Source organism: Podarcis vaucheri, assembly GCF_965113315.1.
Source record: "Podarcis vaucheri genome assembly, chromosome: 7".
Lineage (NCBI taxonomy): Eukaryota > Metazoa > Chordata > Lepidosauria > Squamata > Lacertidae > Podarcis > Podarcis vaucheri.
Window position 1 is genome coordinate 38,995,896 of NC_138765.1, and position 17,254 is coordinate 39,013,149.

Sequence of the window (17,254 nt, forward strand, 5' to 3'; positions counted from 1 at the left end):
TCTTCACATGGTTTTAGAGCTGGGCCCAGAAAATACTGGGAATTGCTGGAAACCATCTGGGGCGGTGGGGGGGCAATGCAAGAGGAATAGGGCATGGGTTTGGAAGATCTCACAGATCTCTGCCTATTTGCCAGCCTTTTGAGACTGGGAAGGGTCGCCTGTCATCATTTAGGGGGCTTCTGCCTCCAGCTGCTTGTCTGTTAAGTAACTAGTGAGCAGCAGACTTCTGGACTGGGGCTGGGGGAAGCAGAAAGGCAGCCAAGGAATTTGGGTTGGAAAGATGTGTCTGGAAGAGGCTCCATCTTTCCTTGTTTTGTTTTTTGGTTTCTTGTGGGTGGACGTAAACGCAAGCCAGACTTCCTGTGAGAGGGAGGAAAGGGGCCCAGGATTTCTCTGGATCATCTTTAGGCAGCCAAGAGAGTGGAGCAGTCGAAGCAGTAGATGGTGAGAAAGTGGTAGAGTTGGGATAGGTTTGGGGCAAATGCGGCAAAAGCTGAGGGTGGGAGCAGGGCAAGGTGCCGCCATCTCTGAGACAAGCTTCACTACTGCATGCATATATGAATGATTTAAACACACAGTCCCTCCTAACTGGGAGATTTCTGTATGTAATAATAGATTCCCAACAAAAAACCACTTTTAAAAGTGACAACAATATCACACAACACTCCCTGCCTAAACTGCCCCATCCCAAGGCATCACCCCTGGTTAATGCTGGCAGGAAGAAATCACTTGTTTCTGTCACCCCAGGGACCAATTTCTTTTGTATTGAATCCATACCTCGCCTTTCCTCCCCAAGCGCCCCAGAGCAGCAAGCAAACACACAACTCAAAAACAAAAAGCAAACACCTTCAGAAAAGTTTATAGCACTGGTGAGGGCCGGAGCTTTTTTTAGGATTGAAGTTGTTGAGCTTTTTTTAGGATTGTTCCCCTCAGAAATTGTTGGGTTTAACTTACATTTACACTTAGGTGTTGAGGAGACAGATGAGAACAGTGACTGTGGTCAAACTTCAATGAAACAAGCTCTCCATTATTATTGGCATCTCCTTTCCTGGGCTTTAACTCCTGAGACTCTACAGCAGGGGTCTGCAACCCGCGGCTCCGGAGCTGCATGTGGCTCTTTTACACCTTTGCCGCCGCTCCGGGGCGGATACTAGCGAGGGGAGGAGGCGCATTGTGCGCTCCGACACTCCCCACTGTGGCGGGCGCTGTATGGCTGTGACATCGCATGGGGGCGGTGCGTGTGTTAGTCATGCACCGTCCCGACGTCACCTTCCCGGTTTTGCGGCTCCCAGTTTTTTTTTCTTCGGAAACGGGTCCAAGTGGCTCTTTTTGTCTTAAAGGTTGCAGACCCCTGCTCTACAGCAACCTGTTGCCCTAGATGATGGAGACTAGAACATGCAGCAGCAACAGCAACAGATAGCATGAGAACTGAGGCATGATTTTATGAAGTGAAATGTGTGAGGCCCGACCATTTTGCCTGACATTCTTCGATTCATTAAAATTAAATGCAAATTTTATGCAACAATTTTATGCAAAGTTTATTGCAAATGGCATACTTTTCATTTCGTCACATGGATGACAAATCTATACAGGTGTTAAATCACTCTGCCTTTCATATCTGAAAGCCAGGTGAAAAATAGATCCAGAAAGCTGAAATACCGTATTTTCCGCCCTATAGGATGCACTTTTCCCCCTCCAAAAATGAAGGGGAAATGTGTGTGCGTCCTATGGGGCGAATGCAGGCTTTCGCTGAAGCCTGGAGAGCGAGAGGCGCCGGTGTGCACCGACCCCTCTCGCTCTCCAGGCTTCAGGAAGCTGCCCGCAAGCCTGTGGAGCCCAGCGGAAGTGCCCGCCAGGCTCCCAAGGCTTGTGGGCAGCAGCCTAAAGCCCGAAGCACGGGGCGCACTCCGGAGTGCACCCCGTGATTCGCACAGATGTCCGCAAGCCTTGCGAGCCCGGCGGGAGTTCCCGCCGGGATCGCAAGGCTTGCGGGCAATAGCCTGTACTGGGGGCTGAGGTCGGGGGAAGCTCGGGCTTCCCCCACCCCCTGCCCCGCAAGCAAGCTCCAGGAGCGATGGCGAGATTGAGCGCAACCTCACCTTCGCTCCTGGACCCCCAGCCCCGAGGCTAAAAACGAAGCCAGGACAGCTAGCGGGATCCATGGCTTCTTTGGGATCATGGCTTCTATGCTCTTTGGGGCTCGAGGGGGAAATAATTTTTTTCCTTTATTTCCCCCCCCCAAAAAAAAAAAAAAATAAGTGCGCTCTATGGGCCGTGCGCCCTATAGGGCAAAAAATACGGTATATGTCAGGAACATTGTAAAGTATATTACACAGTAATAAAGGTTGTCAACTTTTAAGTTCACAACATATGAACAGGAACATAACACCAGGTATACTTGTTGTGTCCAAATATATTTATACCTGATTTAGACCAACTGACATTAACTGGGATTTTACAATGTATTCATCTCATTTGGGGGGGGGGGGGGACAGGCCTGCACTAATGTGAAGGGTGAAACAGAGATCTTCTGGACTGCAGCTGAGGGATCCCCGCCCCCTCCTGCTTGCACATAAGTAGGAGTGGGATTGGGGCTGCTCTGATGGGATCCCTGTCCCCTCCTGCTTGCACTAAAGTTGGAGTTAGGATGGGGCTGCTCCGAAAGGCAGCCTGCTTGCACGCAAGTAGGAATGGGATTGGGGCTGCTCTGATGGGAAGGGAGGCACCACGCTGCCCGAGCCTCGCCGCCACTGCCGCTCTCGGCCCTCCTTCTCCACCTTCCATGCCTGACCCACCGCGCACCGCTTCCTCACCACCACTGAAGAACCAAGAACTCAGGGGCTGCCCAGGCTCATGAAGAAAGGAGATAGAAGCCTCGGAGGAAGGGGAAACATGGTGGTTGAGGTCAAGGCGGCAGCCGCCCCTCTGCCACTTCCATTGCTGCAGCATCAACATCCCAAATGTGTACTGTAGTTTTCATTTACTTATTTATTTAGCCACGCCTGCCCCCCCTGGCCAACCAGATTGGTCGACCCAAGGAGCCACGTAGCCGGGGACTCCCTAATGGTGCGGGAGCTCGCCACACCCCCTGTGCAGAGGGGAGAGCTCATGACAAACCCACAAAAAGGAAATGGCTTTGATGGGCAGGCACTTGGGGGCCGCAAGAGATTGCTTTTTCAAAATTGCCGGGGGAGCCATTTGAAACCAGCCTGGGGGCCGCAAGTGGCCCCCAGGCCGGACTGTGAACATGCCTGGTTTATGGTGTTTTAAGAAACAATTGCGATCAAAAACAGTCCAAAACAGTTACAGTTAAAAGCATTCTTCCATCCAGTAATCTCAGGGTTGCCAGGAACAGTATCCTTCACCCGCCAAATGTGCCTAGGGAAGCTGAATATTCACTTCCTTCTCACAAGCTGCTCTGTTCATCAGCATTCTATTGTTGACACATTTCCCCTCAGCAGCTGGAATGTCCACGAACATCCCATAGCATCACAGGAACTCAAGTCAGTGGCTGGGTTGGTGCCTCATGCAGAAAGTTGTTTTAGCCTATGTAAAATGTGACTCTTTACAAGACTCCTGTTTTGCCATACTGTATGTGACCGGGAGTGAACATTTTTGGCTCCCAGGTAGGAAAAATGGTTCTCTCAAGAGCTGGTTCACTTCTCTGCCTAATGCCTCCTGCCTTATTTTTAAGCACAGGCCAAGGGCAAGTGATCCATTTTATCTTTAGCCAGTGGAGAAGCTGTGTGGGTATTGCTTAATGACAGTCTCTTGGTAGGCCCCCTGGCCTCAGTCTGTGCCTTTGTGGTTTCCAATTTCCGTTGCATGTATGTTTCTCTCTGTGTGTTTGTTTCAGTCTGAATGCAATTATCCTCCTTGCTTTTGTTTGTTCCCTTTCTTCCAGGCTAAAAATTTATTCCTCCGCGCCCCCCCCCCCGCCGGCTCCCTCCAATTTTGTCCGTCTCCTTCCTACAATTTCCAGGCCAGGTTCCAAAAGGAGTTGGAAATGGCATGACGTCACCTTGTGCCCTGCTGCTGCTGCTGCCCCCGGCATTACGTTCCTCTGAGAAAGGGGTAGATCCCTTTCCAGGCTCTGTTGCCAAAGCACAAACTGAACCCCTTTGCATTAATTTAAACAAGGAATGATCGTGTGCTTTTGCAGTTTGGAATATACATTTTCAAGCTGCTCTTGGAGACCACCCTTTCAAACCATTTTAGCATGTGTGGGGAGGCAGGGGGATGTTGATATGAGCAAGTGAGATTTAGTAGTTCTGGCTTCCAGACAGGGACTATTGCACACGGGTCCGTTGGATCTTACTTTTCTGTGTGTGCATTTGGGACATTATCATGCACACATGCCCGGTTTTTTGGCCCTGGACTTCAATTGCTATTCTGCTGCTTGTCATCCACGTCAGTGGGAGGAACTTGATGGGAATGTATCTTGGATGTGCTTTCTGTCTCCCTCCTTAGTTGCTCCTCTCCCGTTCCACTACTCCCCCCCCCCATTCTGCTTGTTTCTATATCTATGCGTACAAACATTTTTATTTTAAAAAGCAAAAACCCAGAAATTTTACAATAACTTAAGAGTGCAGATATTATCAACCTAATCTTGTAAGTTACATTTCAAAAAAGACAAAATAGAGGCTTGTGCTTTTGGATGTGGAGGGGCAATATCAGTTTCCATTTTGGGGTGGGGTAGGGGTAATACTGAGGGTTATAAAGCTTTCTTGCTTTATATTATTGCTCCATATTATTGCTATTTTTAAAAACCTGAAGTACATACTGTGATTAAAATCTCCACACATTTCTGTGTGCAAATCTTGAGATACTTTTTATTTATTTCATAAAATTTCTACACCACTTGATTGTAAAATAAATATATAAAATCTCAGAGCTTTTTACAAATGATAATATGTCCTCTTAAGTAGACATTAGGCAATCAGCACAAATAGGTTTATTTCCTTTGTCGTTGGGGGCTGCCAGAAACAAGGGGGCTAAATTGTGCTCAGTGAAGAGCAAGCATCGTCATGTAAAGGAATTTGCCTGTTACGTTCCAAGCTGGCAACATGAAAGGCTGTTATTCAGCTCAAGGTAGCAGACATGCTTCCCTCTTCCTTCCAATTTTAACCTCACAACAACCCTGTGAGGCTGGTTAGGCTTAGAGGCAGTGACTGGCACCCAAAGTCACCCAGTGAGCAGGGATTTGAACCAGACCACACACGCAAAGGGCTTTGAGCACCTGAAAAGCGTTATGCAAATCATAAGTTTCTATTCTTTCCTGTGCACACACCTCATTCCCTCATCCATTGTGATGGAAGACGGTAATGAAAACCAGAGCTAAGGATGTCACATGCAGCCATGCGCAAGTTCCACAGACCCAATGGTCTGACTCAGTATAAGTCATGTTCCTATGTTCCTATGTTCCTGCGGATTTGTAATATTTTTTCCTCCCTTAAAAAAAGCAGAAGCAATAACAAATGGTGAAAAGCTGCAACTGAGAATTGCTTGTGTTTTAGGCCACAATAGTAGATTCGGTTTTAATTCCTTTTTCTTATTTATTTAGGTCTCTCTATCTGCTGGTTTCCACAGCGACACTGGACTCACTGAGAGGGAGCCAGAGTTGTCTTTCAGCCCAGAAGCATCAATAACATTCTCTTTGGACGTCTGGCTCCGACATGCTTGGCTTTCTATGAGGTGATTTTTGGAGAGGGAAGGTGGTGAGGCCTCAGTCATGCTGGCCTGAGTGTGTACAGTTGAAGAGTTCCTTGGGGCAAAGAAGAAAACAACTCTTGCTGGGGAGTAAAATGGAGGCTTCTGCTCCCTCGCCATACACCTCTTGAACAGGCCAGGTGGCTGCCATTAACCTGAGACCACGTCCCAGACACGAAATGAGCCAGAACGCCAACTCCCACTTGGCTGATTCACCCCAGCTCTCCAAGAGCAGCCTGCTCAATATCCTGGGCAGCCCTCAGCCCGAAAGGATGAGCCTCTCCGATTCCCTGCCTGCCACCCCAAAGAGTGGCACCCCTTCGCCCGGCCCCCCTCCACAGCTCCCCTTGCTGAGCGCCAGCTGCCTGGACGGTGACTGGGAGAGCCGGGAGGAGCTGCGCTTGCGGGAGCTGGAGGAAGCGCGGGCCAGAGCCGCCCAGATGGAGAAGACGATGCGCTGGTGGTCAGACTGCACCGCCAACTGGCGGGAGAAGTGGAGCAAGGTGCGCGCTGAGCGCAACAAGGCCCGAGAGGAGGTGCGCCAGCTGCGCCAGAAACTGGAGACCCTGACCAAGGAGCTGACCAGCCTGAGGCGGGAGAGGCAGGAGGTGCTGAATGAGAACGAGCAGCTGGGCAAAGAGGTGGCCCGGCTGAAGGGAGAGGGCAAAGGGGAGAAGGAGAAGGAGCTGGACAACCGGGTCGCATCCGAGAAGGAGAGCGAGGCCTCCCCAGAGCAGGAGCCTGTGCGGGATGTGGGCTCTGAGAGGCTGCCGAAAAACAAGGTAAGTAGGGGGATCGGGGCACAAGTGGCCTCCTTCATATGGAGGACTTGTAGGGATAGAGGAAGCTGCCTCATACCAATCCATTTGGTCCATCTCGTACAATATTATCCACACTCTGGGATTTCAAGTGAGAGTGTCTCCCAGCCCTGACTGGGGGTTGAACCTCGGACCTCTTGCACATGGCGCAAGATGCTCTGTCCCTGAACTGCAGCCCTTCCACTGAAAACAAATCAGGGTTGCAGACCTCATGGTTGTGAAGAAAGAGATGACTTATTTACTTATAGGGGAGAACAGTCATTGTAGGGTTAGGAGAAAGGCCTGTGTGTTTATCTCATGCCCCAGTAATTGCACCAAGCAAGTCCAAAGTTTCAACTGCACAAGCTTGCCAAAGTTCCTTGTGAGCAATTCTCAATAAATAGCCTGGAATTCAGAACTTGAACAGGTGGAGCTTTTCGCACCAGTTATTTCAGTGCCAGAAACAGCTTCAGTTAACTGCATTCTGCATATTTAAGGTGCAAGGGCTGTTTTAAAAGGTGGCAATCTTCTCCATGCATGACAGGGAGGCCTTGAGGAGGTCGCATGGAAAGTGGGGCCAGCCAGGATAATTGTCAGCAATCATTTAACCTGTCAGTTTACTTCCTCTTGTTTAGCACAACAAGTCACACCAACTTCTGGTATCCACATACTTTTCCTGTTTTATATCTTGATTTACTGAAATACAAGCAAGTAGAGCAAGACATTTTTGTGGGTGTACAAATTTCTTTGGGGGGGTTCTAAAAACCCAGCATTTTCACAGAAAGCCAGAGAAAGGTCTTTGCAGACCCTCATTTGTCTTTTGTTTTTATCAATCTTCTAGATGCCTTGCCTTGAATTGCTTGCCTTGAACGTCTCTCTGGCCTTTTTGTTCCCTCCCCCCCAAAACTGAATATTTTGGGGGGATGAGGAGGCTTTTACAAAGCAACTGAAATGCAAAATAATGAGGCGTTTTGCTGTGAGAAAGTGCAGGGATGGGAATTTTGGCTCCCATAAAGAGCCAGCTGGTGCACATCAAAAGGAAATTGCTTGGACTCAAAGGCAGAGGCCGATGGGAACTGATGGCTGAGAAGATAATTTCACATACGCAGAATATAGAGGGTAGAGCAATTTGTCGTCTTCAGAGTAGTTACAATTTGCTAAACTCCTCCCTGTTGCCTGTGCTCTAGGACGATGGAATCGCTCTATGGTGTCTTGGCTTTACTGGCCAAGCACAGCACTTTGGGCAGAGAGTTGCAATCAGGGCTAATAGGCAACTCATTCACCTTCACATTTCGTTATGTTTATACTAAATACTCTTAGACGACGATTTGGCAGGTTTCATTGAGTACCAGTAAATTGCCTAGTTCAGGCAATCCTCCAGTCATTGTGTGAAATACCAGAAATAATCCTTAGGTTCTCTCTCTTTCTTGCATAGCTTCATTCGCCATTGTTTTGTTTTGCAGCACATAGATTCTGTGTTAAGTTTTCCTCCTAGCAAACTTTTATTCCTTTACAGAATTTCAACACATTCAAGTTCAATGATTCCTTCTTTGTAGATAGAATGTTCGTGAATATTCTGTGACATCACAGCAGTTCAGCCAATAGCACAGGAGCAGCTGCTTGCAAGCAAATGCTTTTTCTGTGTTTTACACAAGAAATTATAGTTACAGATAGGTAGCCGTGTTGGTCTGCCATAGTCAAAATAAAAAATTCCTTCCAGTAGCACCTTAAAGACCAACTAAGTTAGTTCTTGGTATGAGCTTTCGTGTGTGTATCTGAAGAAGTGTGCATGCACACGAAAGCTCATACCAAGAACTAACTTAGTTGGTCTTTAAGGTGCTACTGGAAGGAATTTTTTATTTTGACAAGAAATTATAGATAACTAATGGCCCCTGATCTGATGGGCATTGTCAGTTTGTTTGTATGTATGTCACTTTGCAACAATAAACATAAAGGATACACTGCTGATGGCAACTGCAGTCCAAAACATCTGGAGGGCGCCAGGTTGGCAAAGGCCGCACTAGCATAGCATTAGTTAGTGAATTTCCTGGCAACTGGCAACATTCAGTAGAAAAATCATAATAGCCCCCTCCAGTTTCTCCCATGCACATTGTTTTGCTTTGTTTATAAACTGCCAACTAAGTAAAAGCCATTATAAGATCATGAAGCGATCATTAATATCTGCCCATATCCTGTTTTACTTGCGTGTTTCACCTTGCTGTGCATGTCTAGAGCAGAAATCCTGCTATGCAAGCCTCGCTTTTCCAGAACGCATCGATTTGGAGGACTGAAACAAGTTCTGCTCACTCATAGACACTTCTCAGAGAGGTGGAAGCAGCTTTTCCCTGAGGAGAGCGAGCTCTGATGTTCCAGCCCTGGAGTTAGTGGTGCATTCCTGGCCAGGGTTGCCGCTAAGCCACCCACAGGCTTAGCCGTAATCCAGGGTTGTCCTCAGGGTAAGGTGAGAGTAGGAGTCGAAACCTGCACTCTGGTAATCAGCTGTCAAGCCCTGTGTGACTTTGTCATTTCAAAAAAGCATTTTATTGCTTTTTCACATATAATAAACATAATTTAAAACGCAAAAAACAATTGCAGCTAGTCTCTCATCTGTATTGAGAAAAAAGTGCAACATTTTAGAGCCTGTTTATAATACATGTTACAGTCTCTGATCCAGTAGGTCTCTGCTTCCGTGGGTCTCAGGTTGTCTTGATTGACCATCACATCTCATATGGGGAATGAACAGGGTGGATTTGATTTAAATCAAATCGATTTAAATCATGATTTAAATTACTAGTCAGTAAGACTTGATTTAAATCTTTTTCTTTTCTTTACAGAAAAACTCATTCTTGGTAGTATAATTTTAATATTTAAACCAGATGAAGGTTTTATTTTTGGAATAATAAATTTTCAGAGTAGTTTCTACAGTTATGTCAAAAATTACTGATTTGGTTATACTATAAGAAATACATAGACAGATAATTATGAAATTGTTGTGAGGTTTAATAAGTTAACTGTATACATTTGGACAACTTTTCTGCTGCACCTTATTGGAAAGAAATATAATCATTTCCTTAATAACAATTTAAACAATTTATTTAAGTAAAACAGTAACATTATAGCATATGTGCCCATGCCCATTTTCTTTAAATGTTTAACTGATGTGTTAAACATTTAAAGAAAAAACTTAGAATGAGTTTTAGCACACATAAAAAACTTAAAACAAATCCTTATTTACTGATGAATAGACTTTGGACAATAAGGTATCTTAAATAGAAAACTACAGTATATTTAGAAAGATTTTTCCTCCAAAAGCATTTTATTTTTAAAATCCAATGGTTTTTTTTTAAAAAATCCAATGTATTTTTTTTTTAAAAATCCAATGTAAATTTTAAAAATCCAATTTTGTGGTTGTTGTTTTTTTAAAAAAAAATCATTGATTTTTATCCACCCATGTGCTATAGAAGGATAAAGTACTCGCCTTGCCTCTGGCTGCCCTGACCTGGCAAGTCAATTTCTTGGCCAGAACAACGGACCACACCTGAGCATACCATGAGTCTGTAGACAGGCCTGACTTTGGCATTTGTGACCTCTTCTTATCCGCAGTCGCTACAGGAGTTTGAGCTGATGGAGAACCTCCTGAAGAGCAAGCAAGAAGGGCAGGAGTGCTGGGACCAGCGGAGCACGGTCAGCGTCCGCTCATCTTTCGCCCGGCAGGAGAGGAGCCGGCTGCTCTGGGAGGATGTCTCCGTCATCGAGGAGGACGCCACCAAGATCACGGCCCTGAAGCTGAGGCTGGACGAATCCCAGAAAGTGCTGCTCAAGGAGCGGGAGTGAGTGCTGCCTGTGCCACCCCCCTCGCTTGCTGAGGAAGCGCCCAGAGTGCGGCCCTCAGCCTTGCCCTTTGTGTTGTTGTTGTCTCTTTCAGGGACAAGCTGTCCCTCAGCAAGAACATCGAGAAGCTGGAAGGGGAGCTGAGCCAGTGGAAGGTCAAGTATGAGGAGCTGAACAAGAACAAGCAGGAGGTGTTGAAGCAGGTGGGCAAGATCTGTAGCAGAAGGCCCCAGGTTCAGACCTCAGTGGCATCTCTAGGTAGGGCTGGCACAGTCCCCTGCAGGAAACTCATAGCTAAACTGGAGTTGCATTGTTCCAGCAGTTGGCAGCAGCTACACTGGTGACTGGGAGTGACCGCTGAGACCACATAACACCAGTTCTGAAAGACCTACACTGACTCCCAGTACATTCTAAGCACAATTCAAAGTGTTGGTGCTGACCTTTAAAGCCCTAAACAGTGATTTTCTACTATCACCCTCTCCTGAGTCATCATTCTTGAGAAAGTGCCCTCATGCAGCCACTCCTGCAAATCTTTTAAAGCAAATTCTTTTTAAAACGTTTTTTAAATGTGGGGGGAAATGTATAAATATGAGCACATGGGGGTTCTGAAACATTGGAGAACTGCAGGAGATTTTCTTATCAACACAGCAGCTCCCTGCCATGCCCCTGCTCTTAATGTGGCAGAAGTCTGTTCTCCGGCCTTTAAAGTGCTGCTACTGATTTTCCCCACAGACACCAGAGGTAATTTCCGACTTCTCTTTTCACTCTCTCTACAGCTGAACATTCTCAAGGAGATCCACCAAGACGAGTTGGGGCGCATCTCTGAGGATCTAGAAGACGAACTGGGGGCTCGATCAAGTATGGACAAGAAGTTAGCTGAGTTGCGATCAGAGGTGAGAATTAGGGGAAAGTTGTTTCCCCATTGCTCACTTAGTTGCCCCACTAAAGTGTGGTGTAGTGCTTAGTGTGTCGGACAAGAACGTGGGAGACCAGGGTTCGGATCCCTACTCAGCCATGAAGTTCACTGGGTATGACCCTGGGCGGGCCAGTCAGTGCTCTCAGCCTGCCTAACCGACCTAACACGGTTGTTGTGAAGAGAAAATAGGGAAGGGAGAGGACCATGTACACCACCTTGAACTCTTTTGAGGAAAAGGCATAATATAAATATAATAAATAAATAAACTGAGCTCCAAACATTTCTTTTGTGGCTCTGCTAGTACAAAAGCTTTCAAACTTGTTCCTTTTGACATCTGGAGATGTGAGTTCAAATTCTGAGGCAGACGTGGTGATTTGTTTGTTTGTTTGCCGTGGTGTTTGACTTCAGACTTGGTTGCAGGCGGCCAGTGTTAAGTTGCCTTGTTGGTCCACACACAGCTTGGAAGAGATGTCACTGAGACACTGGGCTGCCCCAAATGGCAAAGTCGCAGAAAGGCTGGTGGAGGAGCATCCTTTGTAGATAGAAAGTCCCAGATTAACTTCCTGGCACTTCCGCTTCAGAAGATTTCGGATTGCTCAGCTGGAAAAGTTCTTGGCAGCGGCTCTCCAAGCAGAGTAGCCAGCATTGGCCTAGGTAAAACCAAAGTCTCCACCTTTGGAAAACCTCCTGTGTCCATCCCAGTAACCCTTGCAGCAACACAGATTTGCACATCACACATGGCTTTATTGGATTATATATATAATTATAGCCTCCTTGATATGTGTTCTGTTCAGACAGTGGAAGTACAGACCTTTTCACTGGTGGCCCCTTGGCTGTGGAATATTCTTGCCAAGGAGGCCCACCTAATGCCAGCATTGTCCACTTTTAGGTGACAGGCAAAGACATTCCTGTTCTCCCGGGCATCTGGAGACATCAGGCAGCCTGTTCAGCTTGCTCTTTTGCACTGGCTACTAATGCCCCATGGGTAGTCTAACGAACTGACCAGGACCTTGCAGTCGTTATCTGAAGAAGCACTTCTTCATGTGCCCCCTCCACAGAAGGCCAGAAGGTGGCAACTTGGGGAATGGGCCTTTTGAGTGGTGACTTCCCGCTTGTGGAATGCTCTCTCCAAGAAGTCTCTTTTTGCGCCATTGTTACATATTTTCAGGCACCATGAGAAAACATTCCTTTTTAACAAGGCCTTTGGCTTTTAATTATCTATGTCCTCTTAGAATGGGTGGGATTTTTCTAATGTAATTTTTTTCCTTGGTTTTAATGTTATGTATGTTTGGTTCATTTTGTACGTCTCGTTGAGTCACCATGGCGAAAAAAGAAAAAGAGTGACTAACAAATTAAATAATGGAGAAGCTGGTTCCACAGACATCTTTCCAGCAGCAAGGCTGATCCCCTTACACCTTCCTTTCCCCAAAGATGGAGCGGCTGCAGGCCGAGAACGCGGCGGAATGGGGCAAGCGTGAGCGCCTGGAGACAGAGAAGCTTAACCTGGAGCGAGAGAACAAGAAGCTGCGGGCACAGATTGAGGATGTGGAGGAGGTTCTGGCCCGGAAGAGGAGGCAGACGGTCAGCGCCCTCGACACCGATTTCAAGACCATCCAAGCGGAGCTGTTTGAGAAGAACAAGGTGACATAAGCTTAAGGGAGGTGGCGGAAGGTAGAATTTCAGACCTCAGGGAACCTCACTTGTCAACGCTGACCTTTGGACACTGCAAGAAGCTGATCTCACTGCTGCTTTACTCAGCTGTGACGTTCCTAAATAAATAACTGGGACCCACAGCAAAGCACTGCAGCATGGAGCTCTTCTGTTCTTGTGTTCCAGCCTGTCAGCTATGTGTTCTTCCAGGATGGTGTAGTGGTTAAGAGCTGTAGACTCGTAATCTGGGGAACCGGGTTCGCGTCCTCGCTCCTCCACATGCAGCTGCTGGGTGACCTTGGGCTAGTCACACTTCTCTGAAGTCTCTCAGCCCCACTCACCTCACAGAGTGTTTGTTGTGGGGGAGGAAGGGAAAGGAGAATGTTAGCCGCTTTGAGACTCCTTCGGGTAGTGATAAAGTGGGATACCAAATCCAAACTCTTCTTCTTCATCATCGTCCATTCCATTTCACACACAAGTCAGTATTCTGCTGCCCCCTGAGCGTGCTGGACTGTTTTTATTTCCTTCTCCATGCCAGGTATTTTTTCTAAAGGTTTTTACACCCACACCCATGCATTTCCGTTCTCCATCCAGACACGGAAGAATATTATCGGAGTTCGGAGACATATTTCAGCCAGGCAGAAACACTCAAAGAGGAGCCAAGCCAAGTAGAGCATGAGACTCTTAATCTCAGAGTTGTGGATTCGAGTCCCACACTGGGCAAAAAGATTCCTGCATTGCAGGGGGGTTGGACTAGATGACCCTTGTGGTACCTTCCAATTCTACAATTCTATGATTCTATGAAGGCTGATAGGGTTTATTTTAAGAAGCGCATTGAAGGTTGCTTTCTGATAGTCAACACCAGGGGGCAGCCAACCCTTTCCATTGCCAGAGACAGAGATAGAAGACCAGTTCAAAGTAATCTCCACAGGGCTGCTGCCTTACTCTGTTGCAGCAAAAACAATATAGAGCAGCCTTCCCCAGGCTGCTGCCCTCCGGAGATGCTTTGCACTAAAATTCCCATCTGTAGCACTGAATGAGACCGATGGGAGTTGCAACCCTAAACATCTCTGGAGAAAAGCTGACACAAGAGTCTTGTGGCATAAACGGGTGCCTCATTAAATCTGTTCATCTTTTAAGTTGCCACAGACTCTTTGGTTGTTGTTTTTCCGTGCAGAATAGGAGCTCAGTAAGAGACACTCAGGACTCCTCCAGATGACCTGCTTATTGAGCATTTGTCCAGATTTAATTTCACAAACCTTGCACAGAGGTTTATACAGTGGTACCTCGGGTTAAGAACTTAATTCCTTCTGCAGGTCCGTTCTTAACATGAAACTGTTCTTAACCTGAGGTACCACTTTAGTTAATGGGGCCTCCCGCTGCTGCCGCGCCGCCACCACACAATTTCTGTTCTCATCCTGAAGCTAAGTTCTTAACCCGAGGTGCTATTTCTGGGTTAGTGGAGTCTGTAACCTGAAGCGTCTGTAACCTGAAGCGTTTGTAACCCGAGGTACCACTATACAATATTGGCACTTTTGGTTGAATTTGTTTGCAGAAAGGTTACACCTCTTCCAATCAATCGATGGTTATCCCATGCTTTTTAATGCATTTCCTCATCACTTCCCTAACTGCAAAAAAAACCAACAACTCGTATTTCCAATATGCAAGTAAATTCCTCTTGCAAAATACTGATAGTTTGGGGGGTGATGCTCAGAGATCCTTAAGTATAAAACACACAAATTGCACCTCCTCTTTGAAGGTGGCACAAGAGTAGAAACCACCACTTTTGCCTTTAAAATGTGGGGGTGGGGCCGGGGAGACTAGGCAAAGTGGCACTAATTTTTGTAACACATGCAAAACACACCCTCAGCAGCAGGCTTCCTTACTCAGAGAAGGTTGAGTACTCCCTCACCGCCGTTCCCTCCCACAGGAACTGGCCGACCTGAAGCATGTCCACGCCAAGATGAAGAAGCAGTGCCAGGAGAAGATGGCCGAACTGGCCCACGCGAACCGCCGGGTGGAGCAGCACGAGGGCGAGGTGAAGAAGCTGCGCCTGCGAGTCGAGGAGCTGAAGAAGGAGCTGGCCCAAGCGGAGGACGAGGTAACCCTTTGCACCTTCCACGCTTGTGTCCCCTTTCCCTGACCCTGCAGCTTCTTCTACTCTGGGGAACAGGTGTTCACCATTCCAATATAGTTTGGGACCTGCTTCTGTTCTTCCACTCAACTCCCCACCCACCTCGTCCTCCTGCTGTTGTCCCTATATGATGACAGCACAGGCTGTTTCATCTGCACAGGCCTGCATATTTCAACACTAACACAGCAGCATCACTTCCTCCTTGCTCAAATCTGGGTACCATTCAGGGAATGGCTTTTGAAACTCTAAATTCCTATGGAGCCTGGCATATTTTAAGATAATGTCTATTACCTCACAAGCCCATGGAAGTGATTTGCTTAGGGTTACCCTCAATTTGAGTAGCTGGATTGGTAGAAATCATCCTTCCCCAACCTGGGTGTCCCCTCCAGATGTTCTGGATTACAGCTTTCAAAATGATGCAGTTATGTGCCTTTGTATGCCACATTTTGCATGATCTGTGTGGAGAAGGGCTTGGCTCAGTGGTGGAGCATGTGCTTTTGCATGTGAAAGGTCCCAGGTTCAATCCCTGACATCTCCAGCTATGGCTGGGGAAGGGTCCTCTGTCTGAGATCTCAGGGTTAGGGCTACCAGCCAGAGCAAAAATATACCAGTGATCGGACTCAATATATGCCCAATTGTGAAAAGTCATATAAGAGTCAAAAAAAATTCTTGGCTTTTCCTATTGCCCATTTGTCTGCATGGCTGTTTTATCGCAAGCTGGGCTTGCACAGCTTGGTGACCCACAACTAATCCAAACACAGCCTTGCAGTTTGGTAATCCCTTCTGCTTTTTGCTGGCTGCCTGGAACTGCAAGGATGATGGGAGGGGAGGATATCAAGGAACTGGCAGGCTGGCAGACGTGGCTGCTGGGTTCTGCATTCTGCTTGGTACTGGCCTTGTTGCAAGGTATGGAGATAAGTGAAGATGGATTGGACCTTTCCCGGAACCCAGTCCCCCAAAAAACAATGTACTTGTGTTAGAGGACACTGTGTGTTGAGCCCAAAATTCATTTGAATGACCAGTGCACAAGCTACCGTTCTGAAGAGGCAAGCAGTATGTCAAAACAGCTGATTGCCTTTTTGGGAGCGAGAGCTGTGTCAGAGCAAGATCAAACTGCACACAAGGTGTGTGTAAATTACCACTATGGCTTGTGTGCTGCTGATTCTAGCATCCAACTTAAGACTTGGCTGCTGCTGTCTGGCTGACAATAAGGCAAAAAGCGTGTTGGTGGTGAGGGTTCAACTCCACCTTCCCCGGCTGGGTTGCTGCCCTCACTTCTCTTGTGTTTCTGTCTGCTCTGCAGCTTGACGAGGCCCACAACCAGGCACGGAAATTGCAGAGGTCGCTTGATGAGCAAACAGAGCAAAGTGAGAACCTCCAAGTTCAGCTGGAGCACCTGCAGTCCAGGTAGGGGGAAGCAAAGATCAGGCTAGGGAAGGTGAGAGATGAGCTCAGGGATGCAGGAAAAGGGACTAGAACGATGTGACGGGCATGATAAAGCAAGCGGTGGATCTACAGTACTTGGGGATTGATGTATTTAGAGGCAGAGTATTTGGGGCAGGGGAATGAAATTCCATCCCTGCAAAGTTGTCTTCCTCTTTTGCACTGTGGGCTATTTATTTTACACATACACATTCGTTGTTTGATGACTGTGACATCAGGTGGCACAGCTGGTTGCAAAACCCAAAGTATTCATCTGTGCACGAGTAAAGGTGCTGCGTACGCAGCCAGTTTTTCTTTTGAGGTTTTCTCTGCAGCAGCTCTTGAAGAGGCATGCCACTTTTAAGTGTTTTAGAAAGGCTTGCCTCTTTAGGAAGCTGCTGCAGAGACAAGTCAAAATAATTTATTGCTGGACATGCATCACATCTTCTTCATTTGGGTATGCCCAGGGTAGAGAAATTGAGTGGCGCCTTCCTCCTGTGTGCCTGGAGGCAGGGGTGGCTTTCTTCTGCAGCATCTAGCTTGGCTCACTTACTTGAGTGGTCTTTGGCTATTTGTTCTCCCCACACTTTTCTCTCTGCTCTCTGATGCGCTTGCTCTCTGTGGTTCAGATTGCATAATCCAGGGCTGGTAACAGGGTGATCCATAAAGGCAGAATTAATGGACAACAGAAAGACAGACTTCCTGGATTAGCAAACTGCTTTAGGTGGCTGCAAGCACAATCCTAACCTCCGTCAGGCACACCGAGCAGACCCTCTTGCTCACTGAACCAGTTTA

General features: G+C 47.1%; 1 protein-coding gene across 1 annotated transcript in view; it reads left to right on the forward strand.

Moving 5' to 3' along the window:
• Window positions 1-17,254, forward strand: part of CCDC102A (coiled-coil domain containing 102A) — a 37,450-nt gene that overhangs the window by 12,031 nt on the left and 8,165 nt on the right. The window contains exons 2-8 of the mRNA XM_082233490.1: window positions 5,564-6,491; window positions 10,110-10,336; window positions 10,432-10,540; window positions 11,114-11,230; window positions 12,685-12,894; window positions 14,834-15,004; window positions 16,341-16,444. Coding sequence (XP_082089616.1) covers window positions 5,889-6,491; window positions 10,110-10,336; window positions 10,432-10,540; window positions 11,114-11,230; window positions 12,685-12,894; window positions 14,834-15,004; window positions 16,341-16,444 — 1,541 coding nt within the window. The 5' untranslated portion in view covers window positions 5,564-5,888. The remainder of the gene's footprint in view (window positions 1-5,563; window positions 6,492-10,109; window positions 10,337-10,431; window positions 10,541-11,113; window positions 11,231-12,684; window positions 12,895-14,833; window positions 15,005-16,340; window positions 16,445-17,254) is intronic.